The 20,699-nt window shown below is 38.4% G+C and overlaps 1 protein-coding gene across 1 annotated transcript in view; it reads left to right on the top strand.

Moving 5' to 3' along the window:
- Positions 1-20,699, top strand: part of SPMAP2L (sperm microtubule associated protein 2 like) — a 103,420-nt gene that overhangs the window by 40,879 nt on the left and 41,842 nt on the right. Inside the window, exons 2-3 of the mRNA XM_073238081.1 lie at positions 3,485-3,715; positions 13,546-13,660. Of these exons, the coding sequence (XP_073094182.1) occupies positions 3,485-3,715; positions 13,546-13,660 (346 nt within the window). The remainder of the gene's footprint in view (positions 1-3,484; positions 3,716-13,545; positions 13,661-20,699) is intronic.

Raw genomic sequence — 20,699 nt, 5'->3', positions numbered from 1 at the left:
AATGCAAATTAAAACCACAATGAGATATCACCTCACACCTGTAAGGATCGCCACCATCCAAAAGACAAACAACAACAAATGTTGGTGAGGTTGTGAAGAAAGGTGAACCTTCCTACACAACTGGTGGGAATGTAAATTAGTTCAACCATTGTGGAAAGCAGTATGGAGGTTCCTCAAACTCTAAAAATAGAAATACCATTTGACCCAGTAATTACACTCCTAGGAATTTACTCCAAGAATGCAGCAGCCCAGTTTGAAAAAGACAGATGCACCCCTATGTTTATCAGAGCACTATTTACAATAGCCAAGAAATGGAAGCAACCTAAGTGTCCATCAGGAGATGAATGGATAAAGAAGATGTGGTACATATGCACAATGGAATATTATTCAGCCATAAGAAGAAAATAATTCCTACCATTTACAACAACATGGATGGAACTAGAGGGTATTATGCTCATTGAAATAAGCCAGGCAGAGAAACACAAGTACCAAATGATTTCACTCATCTGTGGAGTATAAGAACCAAGAGAAAAACTGAAGGAGCAACACAGCAGCAGACTCACAGAACCCAAGAATGGACTGACAGTTACCAAAGAGAAAGGGACTGGGGAGGATGAGTGGGAAGGGGGGATAAGTGGTGGGACAAAATAAAGGGGACATTATGATTAGCATGTATAATGTGTGTGTGGGGCATGGGGAGGGCTGTACAACACAGAGAATACAAGTAGTGATTCTACAGCATCTTACTGTGCTGATGGACAGTGACTGTAATGGGGTATGTGGGGGGACTTGGTGATGGGGGAGTCTAGTAAACATAATGTTCTTCAAGTACTTGTAGATTAATGATATAAAAAAAATCAACACCCATTCATGATAAAAACTCTCAACAAAATGGGTATAGAAGACAAGTACCTCAACATAATAAAGGCCATATATGACAAACCCACAGCCAAAATTATATTTAACAGTGAGAAGCTGAAATCTATGCCTTTAAAATTGGTAACAAGGCAAGGATACCCACACTCCCCACTTTTATTCAACATAGTTTTGGAGGTCCTAGCCATGGCAATCAGACAACACAAATAAATAAAAGGCATCCAGATAGGCAAAGAAGAAGTCAAACTGTCCCTGTTTGCAGATGGCATGATATTGTACATAAAAAACCATAAAGAATCCACTCCCAAACTACTAGATCTAGTATCTGAATTCAGCAAAGTTGCAGGATACAGAATTAATATACAGAAATCTGTTGCATTCCTATACACTAATGATGAAGCGGCAAAAAGTGAAATCAGGAAAAAAGTTACATTTACAATTGCATAGAAAAGAATAATCCTTAGTTAATCCCTAGGCATAAACCTAACCAAAGAAGTGAAAGACCTATACCCTGAAAACTACAGGACACTCTTAAGAGAAATTAAAGAAGACACAAATAAATGGAAATTTATCCCATGCTCTTGGGTAGAAAGAATTATTGTCAAAATGGCCATCCTGCCTAAAGCAATCTACAGATTCAATGCAATCCCTATCAAAATACCTACAGCATTCTTCAATGAACTAGAGCAAATAGTTCTAAAATTCATATGGAATATCAAAATACCCTGAATAGTCAAAGTGATCCTGAGGAGAAAGAATAAGGCAGGTGGAATTTCACTCCCTGACTTTAAGCTCTACTAGAAAGCCACAGTAATTAAAGACAATTTGGTACTGGCACAAGAACATATCCACAGACCAGTGGAACAGAATAGAGAGCCTAGATATAAACCCAAGCATATATGGTCAATTAATATATGATAAAGGAGCCATGGATATACAATGGAGAAATGACAGCCTCTTCAACAGCTGCTGTTGGCAAAACTGGACAGCTACATGTAAGAGAATGAAACAGGATTATTGTCTAACCCCATACACAAAAGTAAACTCAAAATGGACCAAAGACCTGAATGTAAGTCATGAAACCATAAAACTCTTAGACAAAAATACAGGCAAAAATCTTATGGACATAAACATGAGCAACTTCTTTATGAACATATCTCTCCGGGCAAGGGAAACAAAAGCAAAAATGAACAAGTGGGAGTATATCAAACTAAAAAACTTCTGTACAGCAAAGGACACCATCAATAGATCAAAAAGGTATCCTACAGTATGGGAGAATATATTTATAAATGACAGATCTGATAAAGGGCTGACATCCAAAATATAGAAAGAGCCCATGCACCTCAACAAACAAAAAGCAAATGATCCAATTAAAAATGGGCAGAGGAGCTGAACAGACAGTTCTCCAAAGAAGAAATCCAGATGGCCACCATGCACATGAAAAGATGCTCCACATCGCTTGTCATCAGAGAAATGCAAATTAAAACCACAATGAGATATCACCTCACACCAGTAAGGATGGCTGCCATCCAAAAGACAAACAACAACAAATGTTGGTGAGGTTGCGGAGAAAGGGGAACCCTCCTAGTCCACTGGTGGGAATGTAAATTAGTTCAACTATTCTGGAAAGCTGTATGGAGATTCCTCAAAATGCTCAAAATAGAAATACCATTTGACCCAGGAATTCCACTTCTAGGAATTTACCCTAAGAATGTAGCAGCCCAGTTTGAAAAAGACATATGCACTCCTAAGTTTATCACAGCACTATGTACAATAGCCAAGAAATGGAAGCGACCTAAGTGTCCATCAGTAGATGAATGGATAAAGAAGATGTGGTACATATACACAATGGAATATTATTCAGCAATAAGAAGAAAACAAATCCTACCGTTTGCAACAACATGGATGGAGCTAGAGGGTATTATGCTCAGTGAAATAAGCCCAGTTTCTATTCCATCAATGGCCTCTTGCACCTCATCCAGTCTGCTCTTAAGTCCTTCCACGGATTATTTCATTTATGTATTCTCCCTCTTCAGCTCTTGCATATTTCTCTGCAGATCCATCAGCATGGTTATGACTTTTATTTTGAATTCTTTTTTGGGGGATATTGGTTAGGTCTATCACCCCAAGCCCTCTCTCTGGGGTTGTCTGGACTATTTTGGACTGAACTAAATTCTTCTGCCTTTTCATGGTGATAGAGGTAGCTGTAGGCAGGTGTTGCATGTGTCAGCTCAGAGAACGAAGCCCTTTCCTACTTGCTGGTCACCTTGCCCTTTTCTGCTACCTGTGTTTGTTATCCACTCTCCTGAAGTAGCCGCCGGGTTAATCCCCTAAGCTGCTGTGGGTGGGGTCTCCATCAGAGTAGCTCAGAGTCCTGCGGGGAGTGGCAGGCATGCTGGGTGCACTCTCCTGTGAAAGTGGCACCCCTGCCGGGAAGCTGTGTGCCAGCAGCGGCCTTTGGGTCTGGCCCGGGTGGCTGTGTGCTGGGCTGAGATTCTGGGTGGCTGCTGGGGGCACAGCTTCTCCTAGGCTGCTCCTCCACTGCTGCCACCGGCTCCCATGGGCCGCTCCTGGGCCCCTCTGATTCTGCCGCCGCTGGCGTGTGCAGGCCACACTCAGACTCCTCTGGCACTGCCACTGCCGGAATGCATGGGCCACTCCCAGGCCACTCGGTCGCTGCCACCATGGGCTCGTGCAGGCTGCTCCTGGTCCCCTGTGGTGCCGCCACCGCGGGCTTGTGCCGTCTGCTCTGTCGCCGATGCCGCCGGCTCAAACAGGCCACCCCTGTGCCGCTCGGCCACTGCTGCCGTGGGCTCGTGCAGGCTGCTCCTGGTCCCCTGTGAGACTGCCACCCCCGGCACATGCTGCCACTCTCCCACTACTGAGCTGGTGTATCGGGGTCCACGCCAGTTGGGGGAATGACTGGCAGGCTGCCTATCACCATGAGGGGCTTCAGTGCTGTGCTGCCACCCAAGGGGTTAGGTTGCCTAGAGTTCCCCGGGATTCCCAGCCTGCTGGGCTCAATGCGCTAGGATGACTTCATCCAGCTGTGGTGTCCCGGTCCCTTTAAGACTTGCAAAAAGCACTCGCTTTTCTTTTGTCTCGGGCTGGTTGCAGAGACCTGCTAGAAGGTTTTGCTTTTCTGTTTCTCTAATATCCAGCACCCCGTGCACCATGTGTCTGTGCTCCCAGTGTGGATTTCTAGAGCTGGTTGTTTAGCAGTCCTGGGATTTCACTCCCTCCCCATTCCAACTCCTTTCTTCCCAGTGGGGTCCACAGTAGCGGGGTGTTTAGGTTCCTCTCGGCCATGGCTTTTATCTTACACCCTTTGTGTGATGCTGAGTTCTCGCAGATGTAGATGTAGCCTGGCTGTTGTACTGTATCCACTGGTGTCCCCTTTAGGAATAGTTGTATTTGTTGTATTTTCAAAAATATATATGTTTTTGGGAGGAGATTTCTGCTGAACTACTCATGCCACTATCTTGGCTCCCCTCCTCCTGATCCATTGTTTTTTTAGGAGAATGTTGTTAAGTCTCCATGTGTTTTTGGGCTTTTTTGTTTTCTTTGCATTATTTATCTCTATTTTCATACCTTTGTGGCCTGAGAAGCTGGTTGGCACAATTGCAGTCTTTTTTAATTTACTGAGGCTTGTTTTGTGGCCTAGTATATGATCTATTCTTGAAAATGTTCCATGTGCACTTGAGAAGAATGTGTATCCTTGTGCATTTATGTGGAGCGTTCTGTAGATGTCTGTTAGGTCCATCTGTTCTGATGTGTTGTTCAGTGCCTCTGTTTCCTTACTTATTTTCTCTCTGGTTTATCTGTCTTTTGGTGTGAGTGATGTGTTGAAGTTGCCTAGAATGAATGCACTGCATTCTATTTCCCCCTTTAATGCTGTTAGTATTTGTTTCATATACTTAGGTGCTCCTGTATTGGGTGCATAGATATTTATGCTTATGTCCTCTTGTTTGACTGACCCCTTTATCATTATGTAATGTCCTTCTTTCTCTCTTTTTACTTTCTTTATTTTGAAATCAGTTTTGTCTGATATCAGTACTGGTACTCCTGCTTTTTTCTCCTTATTGTTTTTCCTGAAATATCTCTTTCCATCCCTTCACTTTTAGTCTGTGTGTGTCTTTGGGTTTGAAGCGAGTATCTTTTAGGCAGCATATAGATGGGTCTTGTTTTTTTATCTGTTCTGTAACTCTATGCCTTTTGATTGGTATATTCAGTCCCTTCACATTCAGGGCAATTATTGATAGATATGTACTTATTGCCATTGTAGGCTTTAGATTTGTGATTACCAAAGGTTCAAGGACAGCTTCCTTGCTACTAACAGTCTATCTTAACTTGCTTATTACACTATTTCAAACATAATCTAAAGGTTCTTTTTTTTCCTCTCCCCTTCTTCTTCCTTCTCCACTCTTTATGTATTAGGAGTCATATTCTGTACTCTTTGTATCCCTTGACTAACTTTCTGAGTAGTTGATTTTATTTTGTATTTGCTTAGTAGTTATATACTTCCTTTACTGTGGTTTTATTTTCTCTTTGAGAGCTATTTAGCCTTAGGAGCACTTCCATCTAGAACAGGTCCTTTAAGATACACTGTAGAGATACTTTGTTGGTGGTGAACTCCCTCAGCTTTTGCTTACCTGGAAATTGTTTAATCCCTCCTTCAAATTTAAGTGATAATTTTGCTGGGTTGAGTATCCTTGGTTGGAGGCCCTTCTGTTTCACTGTATTAAATATATCATGGCACTCCCTTCTGGCCTGTAAGGTTTATGCTGAGAAGTCTGATAGCCTGATAGTTTCCTTTATGAGGGATCTTTTTCCTGTCTTTGGCTGCTTTCAGTATTCTGTCCTTGTCCTTGATCTTTGCCATTTTATTTATTATTTCTTGGTGTTATCTTCCTAGGGTTCCTTGTATTGGAAGATCTCTGCACCTCCATGACTTGAGTGACTATTTCCTTCCCCAGATTGGGGAAGTTTCCAACAGTTATTTCCTCAAAGAGACTTTCTATCCCTTTTTCTCTCTCTTCTTCTGGAACCCATATAATGCAAATATTGTTCTGTTTGGATTGGTTACAGAGCTCTCGTATTATTCTTTCATTCTTAGAGATCTTTTTCTCTCTCTGTGTCTCAGCTTCTTTATATTCCTGTTCTCTAATTTCTATTTCATTTACCATCTCCTTTACCTCATCTAATCTAGTTTTAAATCCCTCCATTATATTTCATTTCACATAGTGTAATTTTCAAAATTTCTGTCTCTTTATTGAAGACCTCCTTGAGATGTTGAATATTTTTCTGTTGCTCCATGAGCATGTTTATGACTTTCATTTTGAAATCTTTATCAAGAAGATTGGTGACTTTAGTTTCACTAAGCCCATTTTGGTGTTTTTTCTTTTAATTTTGTTTGGACCAAATTCCTTTGCTGTTTCATATTTTTTAGTGTTTCCTATAAAATAATAATTCTGTGTATGCAGTGCCCATTAGTGCCCAGAAGCTCAATATCCTGTTTGGGAGCCCTAGCTATTGGTGAGCAGTGGGTTTAGTGCCTTTCTGTCTTGCTTGTAAAGTGAGCTATATGGGCCATCATTGATTTGCTTCCATATCTTGGCTATTGTAAAAAGTGCTGTGATAAACATTGGGATGCATCTGTCTTTTTGAATCTGAGAACTTGTCTTCTTTGGGTAAATTCCAAGGAGTGGGATTCTTGGCTCAAATGGTATTTCTATTTTTAGTTTTTTGAGGAACCTCCACATTGCTTTCCACAATGGTTGAACTAGCTTACATTCCCACCAGCAGTGTAGCAGGGTTCCCATTTCTCCGCATCCTCACCAGCATTTGTTGTTCTTAGTCTTTTCAGTGCTGGCCATCCTTACTGGTATGAGGTGTTATCTCATTGTGGTTTTAATTTGCATCTCCCTGATGATTAGTGATGTGGAGCATCTTTTCATGTGTCTGTTGGCCATCTGAATTTCTTCTTTGGAGAAGTATCTGTTCATATCCCCTGCCCTTTTGTAGTCGGGTTATTTCCTTTTTGGGTGTTGAGGCATGTAAGTTCTTTATGTATTTTGGATGTTAACCCCTTGTCAGATATGTCACTTACAGATATATTCTCCTGTAATGGTAGGATACCTTTTTGTTCTGTTGATGGTGTTCTTTGCCGTACAGAAACCTTTTAGTTTGATGTAGTACCATGAGTTCATTTTTACTTTTGTTTCCCTTGCTTGAGGAGATGTGTTCAGGAAGAAGTTGCTCATGCTTATATTCAGGAGATGTTTGCCTATGGTTTCATGACTTACATTCAAGTCTTTAATCCATTTCAAGTTTATTTTTGTGTATGGGGTTAAACAATAATCCAGTTTCATTCTCTTGCATGTACCTGTCCAGTTTTGCCAACACCAGCTGTTGAAGAGGCTGTCATTTCCCCATTGTATGTCCATGGCTCCTTTATCATATATTAATTGACCATATATGGTTGGGTTTATATCAGGGCTCTCTAGTCTGTTCCATTGGTCTATGGGTCTGTTCTTGTGCCAGTACCAAATTATCTTGATTACTGTGGCTTTGTAGTAGAGCTTGAAGTTGGAGAGTGTAATCTGCCCAGCTTTATTCTTCGGTCTCAGGATTGTTTTGGCTATTCAGGGTCTTTTGTGGTTCCATATGAATTTTAGAATGATTTTCTCTGGTTTGCTGAAGAATGCTGTTGATATTTTGATAGGAATTGCATTGAACCTATATATTGCTTAAGGCTGGATGGCCATTTTGACAATATTAATTCTTCCTATCCATGAGCATGGGATATGTTTCCATTTATTGGTATCTATAATTTATCTCATGAGTGTCTTGTAGTTTTCAGAGTATAGATCTTATACTTCCTTGGTTAGGTTTATTCCTAGATATTTTATTCTTTCTGATGCAATTGTGAATGGAATTGTTTACCTAATGTCTCTCTCTGCTAGTTCATTGTTAGTGTATAGGAATGCCACAGATTTCTGTGTATTAATTTTGTATCCTGCAACTTTGCTGAATTCAGATATTAGATCTAGTAGTTTTGGAGTGGATTCTTTATGGTTTTTTTATGTACATATCCTGTCATCTGAAAACAGTGACAGTTTAACTTCTTCCTTGCCAATCTGGATGCCTTTTATTTCTTTGTGTTGTCTGCCATAGCTAGGACCTCCAGTACTATGTTGAATAGAAGTGGGGAAAGTGGGCATCCTTGTTTTGTTCCTGATCTTAAAGGAGAAGCTTTCAACTTCTCATTGTTAAGTATAATGTTGGCTGTGGGTTTGTCAAATATGGCCTTTTTTATGTTGAGGTACTTGCCCTTTAAACCCATTTTGTTGAGAGTTTTTATCATGAATGGATGTTGAATTTTGGCAAATGTTTTTTCAGCATCTATGGAGATGATCATGTGGTTTTTGTCCTTTTTGTTTATGTGGTGGATGATGTTGATGGATTTTTGAATGTTGTACCATCCTTACTTCCTTGGGATGAATCCCACTTGTTCATGATGTATGATCTTTTTGATGTATTTTTGAATTCAGTTTGCCAATATTTTGTTGAATATTTTTGCATCTATGTTTATCAGGTATATTGGTCTCTAATTTTCTTTTTTTGCAGTGTCTTGGCCTTGTTTTGGTATTAGAGTGATGCTGGCCTCATTGAATGAGTTTGGAAGTATCCCCTCTTCTACTCTTTGGAAAACTTAAAGGAGGATGAGTATTAGGTGTTCACTAAATGTTTGATAAAATTCAGTGGTGAAGCTTTATGGTCCAGGGATTTTATTCTTATGTAGTTTTTTGATTACCAATTCAATTTTGTGGCTGGTAATTGGTATATTCAGATTTTCTGTTTCTTTCGTGGTCAGCCTCAGAAGGTTGTATTTTTCTAAGAAGTTGTCCATTTCTTCTAAGTTATCCAATTTGTTACCATGTATTTTTTTATAGTATTCTCTAATAATTCTTTGTATTTCTATGGTGTCCATAGTGATTTTCCTTTCTCATTTCTGATTCTGTTTATGTGTGCAAACTTTCTTTTTTTCTTGATAAGTCTGGCTAGGGTTTTATCTATTTTGTTAATTTTCTTGAAGAACCAGTTCTTGCTTTCATTGATTCTTTCTATTGTTTTATTCTTCTCAATTTCAGTTATTTCTGCTCTAATCTTTATTGTGTCCCTCCTACTACTGACTTTGGGCCTCATTTGTTCTTCTTTCTCTAGTTTCATTAATTGTGAGTTTAGACAGCTTATACAGAATTGTTCTTTCCTGAGGTAGGCCTATATTGCAATATACTTTCCTCTTAGCATGGCCTTTGCTGTCTCCCGCAGGTTTTGCAGTGTTGAATTATTGTTTTCATTTGTCTCCATATATTGCTTGATCTCTGTTTTTATTTGGTCATTGATCCATTGATTATTTAGTAGCATGTTGTTAAGCCTCCATGTGTTTGTTGGATTTTTTGTTTTCTTTGCATAATTTATTTCTAGTTTCAAACCTTTGTGGTCTGAGAAACTGGTTAGTACTATTTCAATCTTTTTGAATTTACTGAGGCTCTTTTTGTGGCCTAGCATATAATATCTATTCTTGAAAATATTACATGTGCACTTAAGAAGAATGTGTATTCTGCTGCTTTGGGGTGTAGAGTTCTGTAAATGTCTGTTAGGTCCATCTGTTCTAATGTGTTGTTCAGTGCCTCTGTGTCCTTACTTATTTTCTTTCTGGATCTGTCCTTCAGAGTGTGTGAAGTGTTGAAGTCTCCTAGAATGCACTGTAATGAATGCATTGCATTCTATTTCCCCTTTTAATTCAGTTAGTATTTGTTTCACATAAGTAGGTGCTCCTGTGTTGGGTGCATAGATATTTATAATGGTTATATCTTCTTGTTGGATTGACCCCTTTATCATTATGTAATGTCCTTCTTTGTCTCTTGTGACATTCTTTGTTTTGAAGTCTATTTGATCTGATAGAAATACTGCAATTCCTCCTTTTTCTCTCTATTAATTGCATGCAATATCTTTTTCCATACCTTCACTTTTAGTCTATGTATGTCTTTGGGTTTAAAGTGAGTCTCTTGCAGGCAGCATATAGCTGGGTCTTGTTTTTTGTCATTCAGTGACTCTATGTCTTCTGTTTGGTGCATTCAGACCATTTACATTTAGGGTGATTACTTATTGCCATTGCAGACTTTAGATTTGTTGTTATCAAAGGTTCAAGGTTAACTTCCTTACTGTCTAACAGTCTAATTTAACTCACTTAATATGCTATTACAAACACAATATAAAGGTTCTTTTCTTTTTCCCCTCCTTTTCCTTCCTCCTCCATTATTCATATATTAGGTATCATATTCTGTACTCTGTCTATCCCTTGATTGATTTTGGGGATAGTTAATTTAATTTTGCATTTGCCTAGTAATTTGCTATTCTACTTTCTTAATGTGTTTTTATTACTTCTGGTGACAGCTATTAAACCTTAGGAACACTTCCATCTATAGTAGTCCCTCCAAAATACACTGTAGGTATGGTTTGTGCAAGGTAAATACTGTCAGCTTTTGCTTATCTGGGAATTGTTTGATCCCTCCTTTAAATTTAAATGATAATTTTTCCAGATAAAATAATCTTGTTTCAAGGCCCTTCTGCTTCATTCCACTAAATACATCATGCCACTCCCTTCTGGTGTGTAAGGTTTCTGCTGAGAAGTCTGATGATAGACTGATGGGCTTTCCTTTGTATTGATCTTATTTCTCTCTTTGGCTTCTTTTAGTAGTCTGTCCTTATCCTTGATCTTTGCCATTTTAATTACTATATGTCTTGGTGTTGTCTTCCTTGGGTCCCTTGTGTTGGGAGATCTGTGGGTGGATCTCCATGGCCTATGAGACTATCTCCTTCTCCTGATTGGGGAAATTTTCATCAGTAACCTCCTCAAAGACACTTTCTATCCCTTTCTCTCTCTCTTCTTCTTCTGGTACCCCTGTAATGCGAATATTGTTCCATTTGGATTGGTCACACAGTTCTCTCAATGTTCTTTCATTCTTAGAGATCCTTTTTTCTCTCTGTGCCTCAGCTTCTTTGTATTCCTCCTCTCTAGTTTCTATTTCATTTACCTTCTCCTCCACTGTATCTAATATGCTTTTAATACCCTACATTGTGCTCTTCAATGCTTGGATCTCTGACCAGAATTCATTCCTGTGTTCTTGAATATCTTTCCATACCTCCGTGAGCATGTTAATGATTCTTATTTTGAACTCCCTTTTAGGAAGAGTCATGAGGTTCATGTCGTCTTTCTCAGGAGTTGTATTCATAATTTTACTTTTCACCAGGTTCCTTTGCCATTTGATATTTGTATATGGTGCCCTCTAGTGTCCAGAAGCTCTACTATCTGGATCTGCTCTGTCCCTGAAGCAATGTCGGGGGTCACAGGAGAGTGGTGCTGGTGACTGGAGGGAGGAAAGAGCTGTTTCCTGCTTCCTGGCTGCTTTCCCTATCTCCACTGACTGAATCAGTGGGCTGAGCACACTGGTATAAGCTTCTATAGTTGCATCTGTAGTTGCTATGGACAGATCTTGCCTCTGGCTGGCCGAATGCTAGGCTAGTATTGGTTGGTTTGCGAGCCAGGTTGGGCTGGCCAGGAGAAAGATGCAGTAGGCTGTGTATCATGGAGGGGGTCCTTGGAGCTGTGTGGCCAACCAAGGAGCTGGCCCACCTGGAAATTGTGAAAGCTCCCAACCTGCTGGGCAGACTGTACCCAGACAATTTTGTCTACCTGTCCTTTCTCCTGAGCAGTAAGCTCTGTGCAACCCTTGCCCCTTTAGTAGCCCTCTTGCTAAGGCCTTCCTTGTTAGGAAGTCTCTCAGACTGCCACTTTTCTTTTGTTCCAGAGCAGCCAGATATGGATCCCTGCTTTCCACAAGCAGCTGGAATCTCAGTCTCTCCAGGAATTCTGCCTCTCTTAGCTTTCCAATCCCCTAATCACAACAGTATCATGAAAGCACCATGCAATGTAGGTTTGTGCTCCCAAAGCAGATCTCTGGAGTTAGGTATTCAGCAGTCCCAGGCCTTCTACTCCCTTCCCGTTCCATTTCTCTTCCTCCCCCCAGTGAACTGGGGTGGGGGAAGGGCTTGGGTCCTGCCTGGCCACAGCTTTGGTACATTACCCTGTTCCTTGAGGTCTCTTTTCTCCAGGTTTATGCAGTCTGGTGCAGTCCTCTTTCCTGTTGCTCTTTCCGTTTTAATTATATTTTCCTATTATATGTGGTTGTAGGAGGAAGCCTCTGTCTCACCTCTCACACCACCATCTTTAATCCTCTCCTTTCCTTCAGCCATCAGCTGTTTGAGTGAGCAAAGATAATACTCTCTGGAGCTGCCGTGGGCCTGCAGCAATGGCAGGGGTCTCAGGAAAGTGGAAACGGCACCTGCCAGCAGGAAAGAGTTCAGCTGGGAGTGTTTCCTGGCTTCTGGCTGTGATGCCTGCCTCCAATGCCAGATCCCAGTAGCTGAGCATACAGCGAGGTGCCTCTATGCTATGCCCCTGTAGCTGCCATAGAGGGACCACCCTCCAGCATGTCTGACATAATGGCAGTGCAGCCAGTGAGTGGGAACAGCACCTGCCAAAAGGAAGAACCAGCAGTCTGCGTACAACAGTGGGGGCCTTGAGGCTGTGTTGCCAGACAGGGGGATGGAGTGTCTGAAATTTCTTAGAGTTCCCAACCTGCAGGAGTGAGCAGGCTGCAAAGCTTTTGTCTCCTGAGCAGAGAGCACTCTGTAATCTTTTCTCCTTTAGCACCCCTCTCACTGCTGGTAAGTCCTTCAAACTGCCTGCCTTTCTTTTGTCCCATAGGCCAATTATGCATACCTGTTCTCCACAAGTGGCTGGAATCTCAGTCTCTCCAAATATTCCACCTGTCTTTGCTTTTTAAACCCCACTAACTTCCAGATCACCATGTAATAATATAGGTTCATGGTCCTAGAGCAGATCTCCAGGGCAGGGTGTTCAGCTGTCCTGGGCTTCTACTCCCTTCCTGCTCCATTTCTCTTCTTCACCCCCTGTGGGCTCAGGCACAGGGAGGGCTTGGGTCCCACCAGATTGCAGCTTTGCTACTTTACCCTTTTCTGTGAGGTCTTCTCTTTTCCCTAAATGTAGGCAGTCTGTTCTATAGTCTTCAGGTTGCTTTTCAGCATTAGTTTGTATTTGCTGTATTTTGTTTTATTTGATTTTGGGAGGTTGCTGCCTCACTTCTCACACTGCCATCTTTTTTCATCCTCAGGAAGTGTTTTTTTTTAATTGCAAGTCTCAACCCACTGTTGAAACATGAAATCAGTTTCAGATTTTTAAAATAAAATCAAATGAAATTTAAAAAATCAGAATACATTGCCCGGAGCAAGCAGTGTTTCATGATGTTTTGTTACAGATATACACAGATTTACAAATACTGTATCATAATGTCGAGTGTATGTCTTACTGGGGACAACAGTAAAAAATTTTTGAGAAACACTAATCTGGTAGAAAGAGCACTGATTATGGGAAAGAGATGTTTCTAAGATGGAAACAATATATGTAATTGTTTGGATATTGATTGTAGCAATAACTCATTGGGTATTGGTTGTACCAATAAAAAAATGCAGTTATTTTCTTCCAGTAATGATAATATTTCATGTTCCATTTGCACATAGGCCCTTCAGTGAATACTTAACAAGAGATTCTCTTCAAATCTCTGATTCTTCTCCCTGGATAGTACAACTCTCAATAGCCAAAGGCATAAATCCAAACTATATTCCTCCAAAAAATGTAAGTAGATCCATGTGGAAGAAACAGTTTTTGATTGATTCAGTAACTTGTAACTTGTTTGTAACTGTAATATTCCCACCTCTTATTTCTAGGTGTGTATTTTCCTTTTTTTCCTATTTATTTTCCCCTCTCACCAAATGAACTTTTCTGGCTACTTCCTCTATGCCTAATGTATCGTCCAGGATTTCATCAGAGAAGCAGAACAATTGTTTGTGATACAGAATTAGACCTTAAGCAGTTGTGAAGACTGATGGAAGAGTCTTTGGAAGGCTATTATTGCAGTTGGAACTTGGGGTCTGGTTATAGATCTCATTGCTCTAGAAGCAATGAGAGATAGTAGGAACGGGTCAGCAGTTTCCTGAAAGGAAAGCTTCTACTTCAGGGGAGCCTGGTACAGGTTCTTCTGGCAAGGGAAATCTGACTTCCTCAGTAGGGATGAAAGGGCTGATTCTTTTAGTAAGACTCAGCAGTATTAAAGGGTTTAATTTCCAGCTTCATTGGAATCTGCCTACATTATCCCCATTCCAATTTTCAGGGTCCCATTCTTTCCCAATCATTGCCCTAACTTTAACACAGGAGGCCATACAAGTTTGAGAATTCAATTTGCACTATAGCGAACCCATTCATAGATTTAGATTTTCAGAATTTTCAGCCCTGTGACAATAGAAGGTAAGGGTTTCTTTTGGGGAAGTCACAAAAACTTTCTGGTCCCTTACCCAGATCTCAAGCTGGGAATTTAAAAGCCTGAACAGAACATTTCTTTCCATAATTTCCCTAGTGCTCTTAGAAGCAAGAAACCAACCCCACTGTGCTGCTTTATTTCACTAAAATCTTCTCTGGCAGGAGCTGTATGGTTGCCAAAAGTCCTACTTTCCATTTTGTCATTGCCAGCATGCCATGTACTAGCAGTGTCATTTTTTTTTAACCACTGACAACAGGGTCATTAATACCTTTAAATATAGTCAGCTTAGAAAACAAATCCCAGATAATCTAGAACCAATAGACAACCCGTCCTTAAATTTGGCTATCTGTTTCATACCAAAGCACTCCCAATTAAGTGGGGTAAAACAAGCATTTTCTTATGCTCAAGGGTTTTAGGAGTCGGAAATTCTGACAGGGCAAACAAGTTTTGCTTATCTCTATTACTTGATGTCTGGGGCCTCAACTAGGATATAGTTAATGGCTTAGGTGTCTGAAATGGTAGGGTACATAAGGTTCCTTCACAATTGTCTTACTCAGTTAGAGCTGGCATAAAAAAATACCATAGACTGGGTGGCTTAAACAACAGACATTTATTTTTCACAGTTCTGGAGGCTGAGAATTTCAGATCAAGATGCCTGCTGATTCTTTTCCTGATGAAGGTTCTTTTACCAGTTTGCAGACAGCCACCTTTGTGTTGTGTGCTCATGGGTCCTCTTTTTCAGGTGTGCACAGAGAGAGTTCTAATCTTTCTTCCTCTTCTTAAAAGGACACTGTCCCTTTATGGGGGTTCCATTCTTATGACCACATCTACACCTAATTACCTCCCAAAGGCCCCATTTCCTAATACTATCATATTGTGGGTGAGGATTTCAACATGAGGGGACATAAACATTCAGTCCTTAGCAATACCTATGCATGGTGCCCAGTCTGGGATGACTTGAACCTAGACTTAGTTGGGAATATCCACGGGAGCACCTTTGTATGGATTCTCAGTGACTTAGCCCTCTTTTAGGATGGCAGTCATTTTCTGAAAAGGAATATCCTACAATGGAATGTTCCAACGGTGAGCATTCCAAAAGAACCAGAAGGAGACTATGTTTTTTAATGATTTGGCCTTGGAAGTCATATAATGTTGTTGCAATCATACTCTGTTGATTGATGCAATACAAGTCTGGCCAGGCTCAAGGAGGCAGGGGCACAAACCCCACCTCTCAGTGAGAGATGTGGCAAAGAATTTATAGCCACTTAAGAAAAAAAAATTGCCACATCCAGTGATGTGAGTCTTTTGGTAGCCTTGCGCATGATTTTTGTATGCAGAAAAGACTGTTCAGAGGTATGTTCTTGATTTAAATAATTAATAGTAAATTTAAAAATTTCAAATTATATATCTATTTTTTCAGCTTTTAAATTTAGCCTACAAGTTTTATTCTATTTATAATTCTAGCAGATTTTTTAAATTAAATTACCATTGATATACAATCTTATGAGGGTTTCACATGAGCAACATTGTGGTTTCAACATTCACCCATATTATCAAATCCTTACCCCCTGCCCCCCCATTGCAGATAGATAGTCCCTGTCTATCAGCATAGTAAGATGCTACAGAGTCATTACTTGTCTTCTCCATGTTGTACTGCCTTCCCCATGACCTACCTATATTGTGACCTACCTATCTGTTAGTCTGCTGAATTCTAGCAGTTTTTAACAATAACTTTTAGGAGTCCTGTTTGGTTTGGTTTTCAAGTAATTAAAATTATATTTATTAATATATTAAGGTTGATTTCTTTTTTTATTGAAGTATCATTGATATACAATCTTATATTGGTTTTAAGATACAACACAGTGGTTCAAAAGTTACCCATATTATTAAATCCTCACCCCCACTAGTACAGTTACTATCTGTCAACATAGGAAGATGTTACACAATCACTGACTATATTCTCCATGCTGTACTACGATTACTGTGACCAACTTATATTGTAACTGAGAATTTTTGTGTCACTTTATTCCCCTCCCCCTCCCTCATGGTAACCACCAATCCATTCTCGGTGTCTATGAGTCTTCTGCTATTTTGTTCATTTTATTTTGCTTTGTTTCTATATTCTACAAATAAGAAAAATGATATGGTCTTTGTCTTTCTCCACCTGGCTTATTTCAAATAGCATAATACCCTTTAGTTTCATCCATGTTTTTGCATATGGCAGGATTTCTTTCTTTTTTACATCCATTGTATATATGTACCACATCTTCTTTATCCATTCATCTGTTGATGGGCACTTTTATTGCTTCCATAACTTGGCTATTATAAATAATGTGGCTATTATAAATATTTATAACTTGGCTATTATAAATAATCTTTTCAAATAAGAGATTTTGTTTTCTTTGGGTAAGTTCCTAGAAGTAGAATTACTGGGTCATATGGTATTTCTATTTTTAGTTTTTTGAAGAACTGCCATGCTGCTTTCCACAGTGACTGCACGTATTGACATTCCCACCAAGAGTGTAGAAGGGTTCCCTTCATATCCTTGCCAACACTTGTTATTTCTTGTCTTTTGGATAGTGGCCATCCTATCTGGTGTGAGGTGATATCTCATTGTAGTTTTGATATGCATTTCCCTGATAATTAGAGATATGGATTATCTTTTCATGTGCCTGTTAGATATTTGTGTTTCTTCTTGGGAAAAATGCCTGATCAGGTCTTCCACCCATTTTTTAATTGGGTTATGTTTTTTGGGTGTTGAGGTATATGAGTTCTTTATATATTTGGATGTTAATCTCTTATCAGATAAATCATTTATAAATATATCCTACCATACTGTAGGTTGCCTTTTTGTTCTCCTCATGGTATCCTTTGCTGTACAGAAGCTTTTTAGTTTGATATAATTCCACTTGTTCATTTTTATTTTGTTTCCCTTGCTGAAGGATATGTGTCCAGGAAAAAGTTACTCATGCTTATGTTCAAGAGATTTTTGCCTATGTTTTTTTCTGAGTTTTATAGTTTCATGACTTACATTCAGGTCTTTGATCCATTTTGAATTTAATTTTGTTTATGGGGTTAGATAGTAATCAAGTTTCATTCTCTTGCATGTAGCTGTCCAGGTTTGCCAACAGCAATTATTGAAGAGGCTGTCATTTTCCCATTATATATTCATGGCTCCTTTATCATATATTAATTGGCCATACATGCATGGGTTACATTCAGGCTCTCTATTTGGTTCCATTGATTTATGGGTCTGTTCCTGTGCCAGTACCAAACTCTTGATTACTGTAGCTTTGTATTAGAGCTTGAAGTCAGGAAGCATAATACCCATGGCTTTGTTCTTCTTTCTCAGAATTGCTTTGGATATTCTGGGTCTTTTGTGGTTCCATACAAGTTTGAGGATTATTTGCTCTAGTTCATTGAAAAATGTTATTGGTATTTTGATAGGGATTGCATTGAATTTGTAAATTGCTTTAGGCAGGATGGCCATTTTAACAATATTAATTCTTCCTATCCATGAGCATGGGATAGATTTCCATTTATTTGTGTCTTCTTTAATTTCTCTCATCAGTATCTTAATAGTTTTCAGAGTATAGATATTTGACCTCCTTGCTTAGGTTTATTCCTAGGTATTTTATTCTCTTTGATGCAATTGTAAATGAGCTTGAAAATATATATATACTTTTTATTTTAATATAATTTCAAATTTGCTGAGAACTGTAAAAATTAACAGTTTGCTCCATCTGCTGTATCATTCTTTCCCTTTCATGTGGCATATGTATATTTAATTTCTTTCCTGATTGATTTTTGAGAGTAAGTTACAGACATCATCCATCCTTTTCTCCTAAGTATGTCAGAGTGATTGTCTAAGAACAAGAACCTCATCTTCTGTAATCACAGAACTATTATCCAAATCAGAAATTTTAACACTGATATAATACTGTATCTGCTCCATGGTCCATGCCATATTTCATCAATTCTTACATATACTTATTGTTAACATAAGGTGTTAAATTCTATGACTTTGATTCTCTTAGCTTTTTGCAGTTAATTCTAAATCTTCCCAGTGCTTAAAAATAATACATGTCCACAGAGGAAGCTAAGTTACTATCTCAGGTACCTGAGGTTACTTGTCACCAGAGCATTTGGATGGACAAACTGTATGAAGTCTTTTGACTTCTGTGAATGTCATAAAGTCTTTTTATAGTATCTTTGTCAGAGACTACAAAAGTTAAAAAGGTGTTGGTTTCATACCTCACTTAATCCATATCCATCATCCTCTATTTACTCACAAGTGTCTGTAGCTCCTACTCAAACTAATCAATCTGTTTGAATTTTTTAAATCTTTGACTCTTGAAAGGTTTTGACTTCTAAGTTTTGTACTGTATATCTAGCAGATACCTTTGTGTATTATCCTCTTGTACTCTGTATATCTCACATGCCTTTGTCTGACTTGCTGTCCTAATTTATGAGATCATTCTACCAACATGCCCCTTCCCCATCATTCTCAATCACTAATTATTTTCTGAGAATAAAAATTTTAGAAGTAAAATTACTGGATCGAGGCTATGAACGTTTTTGAGGTGATTCAGATATAACCCCAAAATGCGTTCTAACAAAAGTGATTTTGATTTACATATTCATGTGTACTTTTGAGCTGAATTTTTCACTGTACCCTTGCAAACATTAGATATTATTTTTTAAGAAATATTAATTTTATAATAAAATATCAGTATAAATACTTTCATTTCTCTGATTATTAGAAATTCAAATAGTTCCCCACATTTTTTTTTGCCAGTTTATTTTTCTTTTGTAAATTTGCCTTTTCATGGCTTTATTTATGTTTCTACTGGTCTGTACTTTTCTTGATTTATACAGTTCTTTACTTATTAAAAATTTTCTTCATTTTTTATGTATGTTGTAAATATTTTTCTCAGCTTGCAATTTGGAATTTTTTAGTTATAACTTACATAAAATGTATAGATCTTAAATCTATAGTTTAATAAGCTTTTAAGAAGTGTATATGCCCATTCACTAACCACCCCAATCAAGATACAAAACATTATTCTAAAAAGTTTATTCAAGTATTTTTCTTTCATTCAATTTATACTTTACTCCCTGCCTTAGAGTCAACCACTTTCAGGTTCCTATCATTATAGATTAGGTTTGCCTATTCTTGAACTTGATATAAATGGAATCATACAATATGTACTCTTTCATGCCTGCCTTCTTTTGCTCAACACTGTGTTTTTGAGATTTATCAATGTTATTGAGTGTATCACTAGATCATTCCTTTTTATTGACAAGTATTTCACTGTATTAACATATCACAGCTTGTTTTTTCATTCACCTTTGATGGACATTTGGGGTGTTCATTGCTATGAACATTCATGTACAGATACTTTTTAGGCATGTTTTCATTTCTTTTGGATAAATATCTAGGAGTGCAATAGATGGGTCATAGGGAGAACTGCTGAAGTATTTCCCAAAGTGAGTGTACCATTTTTACTCTCAACATCAATATATGAGTAATCTGGATGCTTCACAGACTTTCTGACATTTGGCATTGTCAGTTTTCAAAATTTAAGCCACTTTTAGTGAATGTGTAGTGGTATCTCATTGTGGTTCTAATTTACATTTCCAGAATGACTACTGATATTGAGCGCTTGTTATGTGTGCTTGTTGGCATTTATATGTCTTCTGTAATCTGGTTAGAAGATTTTTGTTTAAATTCTTTAGGGCCTTTTATATATATAATCATGTTATATGTCAATAAAGGGGTTTTTTTTGTCTTATCAAGTTTTAACCCACTTAAAAAATGGGTTATTTTCTTCTAATCATTAATTTGCAGAAGTTTAGTCTGAATTCACATCCTTTGTCAGGAATATGTATTTGCACATATATTCTCCCAGTATATACCTTGCTTATTGATTTTATTAATGGTATCTTTTGAGAAAAAATGTTCAGTTTATCAATTTTTTTCTTCCATGGAAAGACATTTTTCAAAATTTAAAAAATTCTCTTCTGGTGCTTTGGTATCCTAAGAAATCTTTGTCTACCTCCGGGTTGCAAAAATATTCTGTATTCCCCTCTGGGACCTTTAAATTTTCACTTTTTTACTTATACATATGATATCCCTTTGAATTAGATTTCTATTAGATGTGAGGTAGAGATTGAGGTTTGTTTTTTTCTTTATAGATATCCAGTTTTTCTGGTACCATTTGATGAAAGACTTCTTTATTGAATTGCCTTGGGTCTACTTATAGACTCCTAATTCTATTGTAATTCTTTACTTATCTGTTCTTATGTCAACACTGTACTGTTTTGATTACTATGTTTTTATAATGTCTTGAAATA

This window comes from Manis javanica, chromosome 5 (genome assembly GCF_040802235.1).
Source record: "Manis javanica isolate MJ-LG chromosome 5, MJ_LKY, whole genome shotgun sequence".
In the NCBI taxonomy this organism is placed as follows: domain Eukaryota; kingdom Metazoa; phylum Chordata; class Mammalia; order Pholidota; family Manidae; genus Manis; species Manis javanica.
Note: the sequence above shows the minus strand (reverse complement) of the source record. Positions and strands in the feature narration are given on the sequence as shown.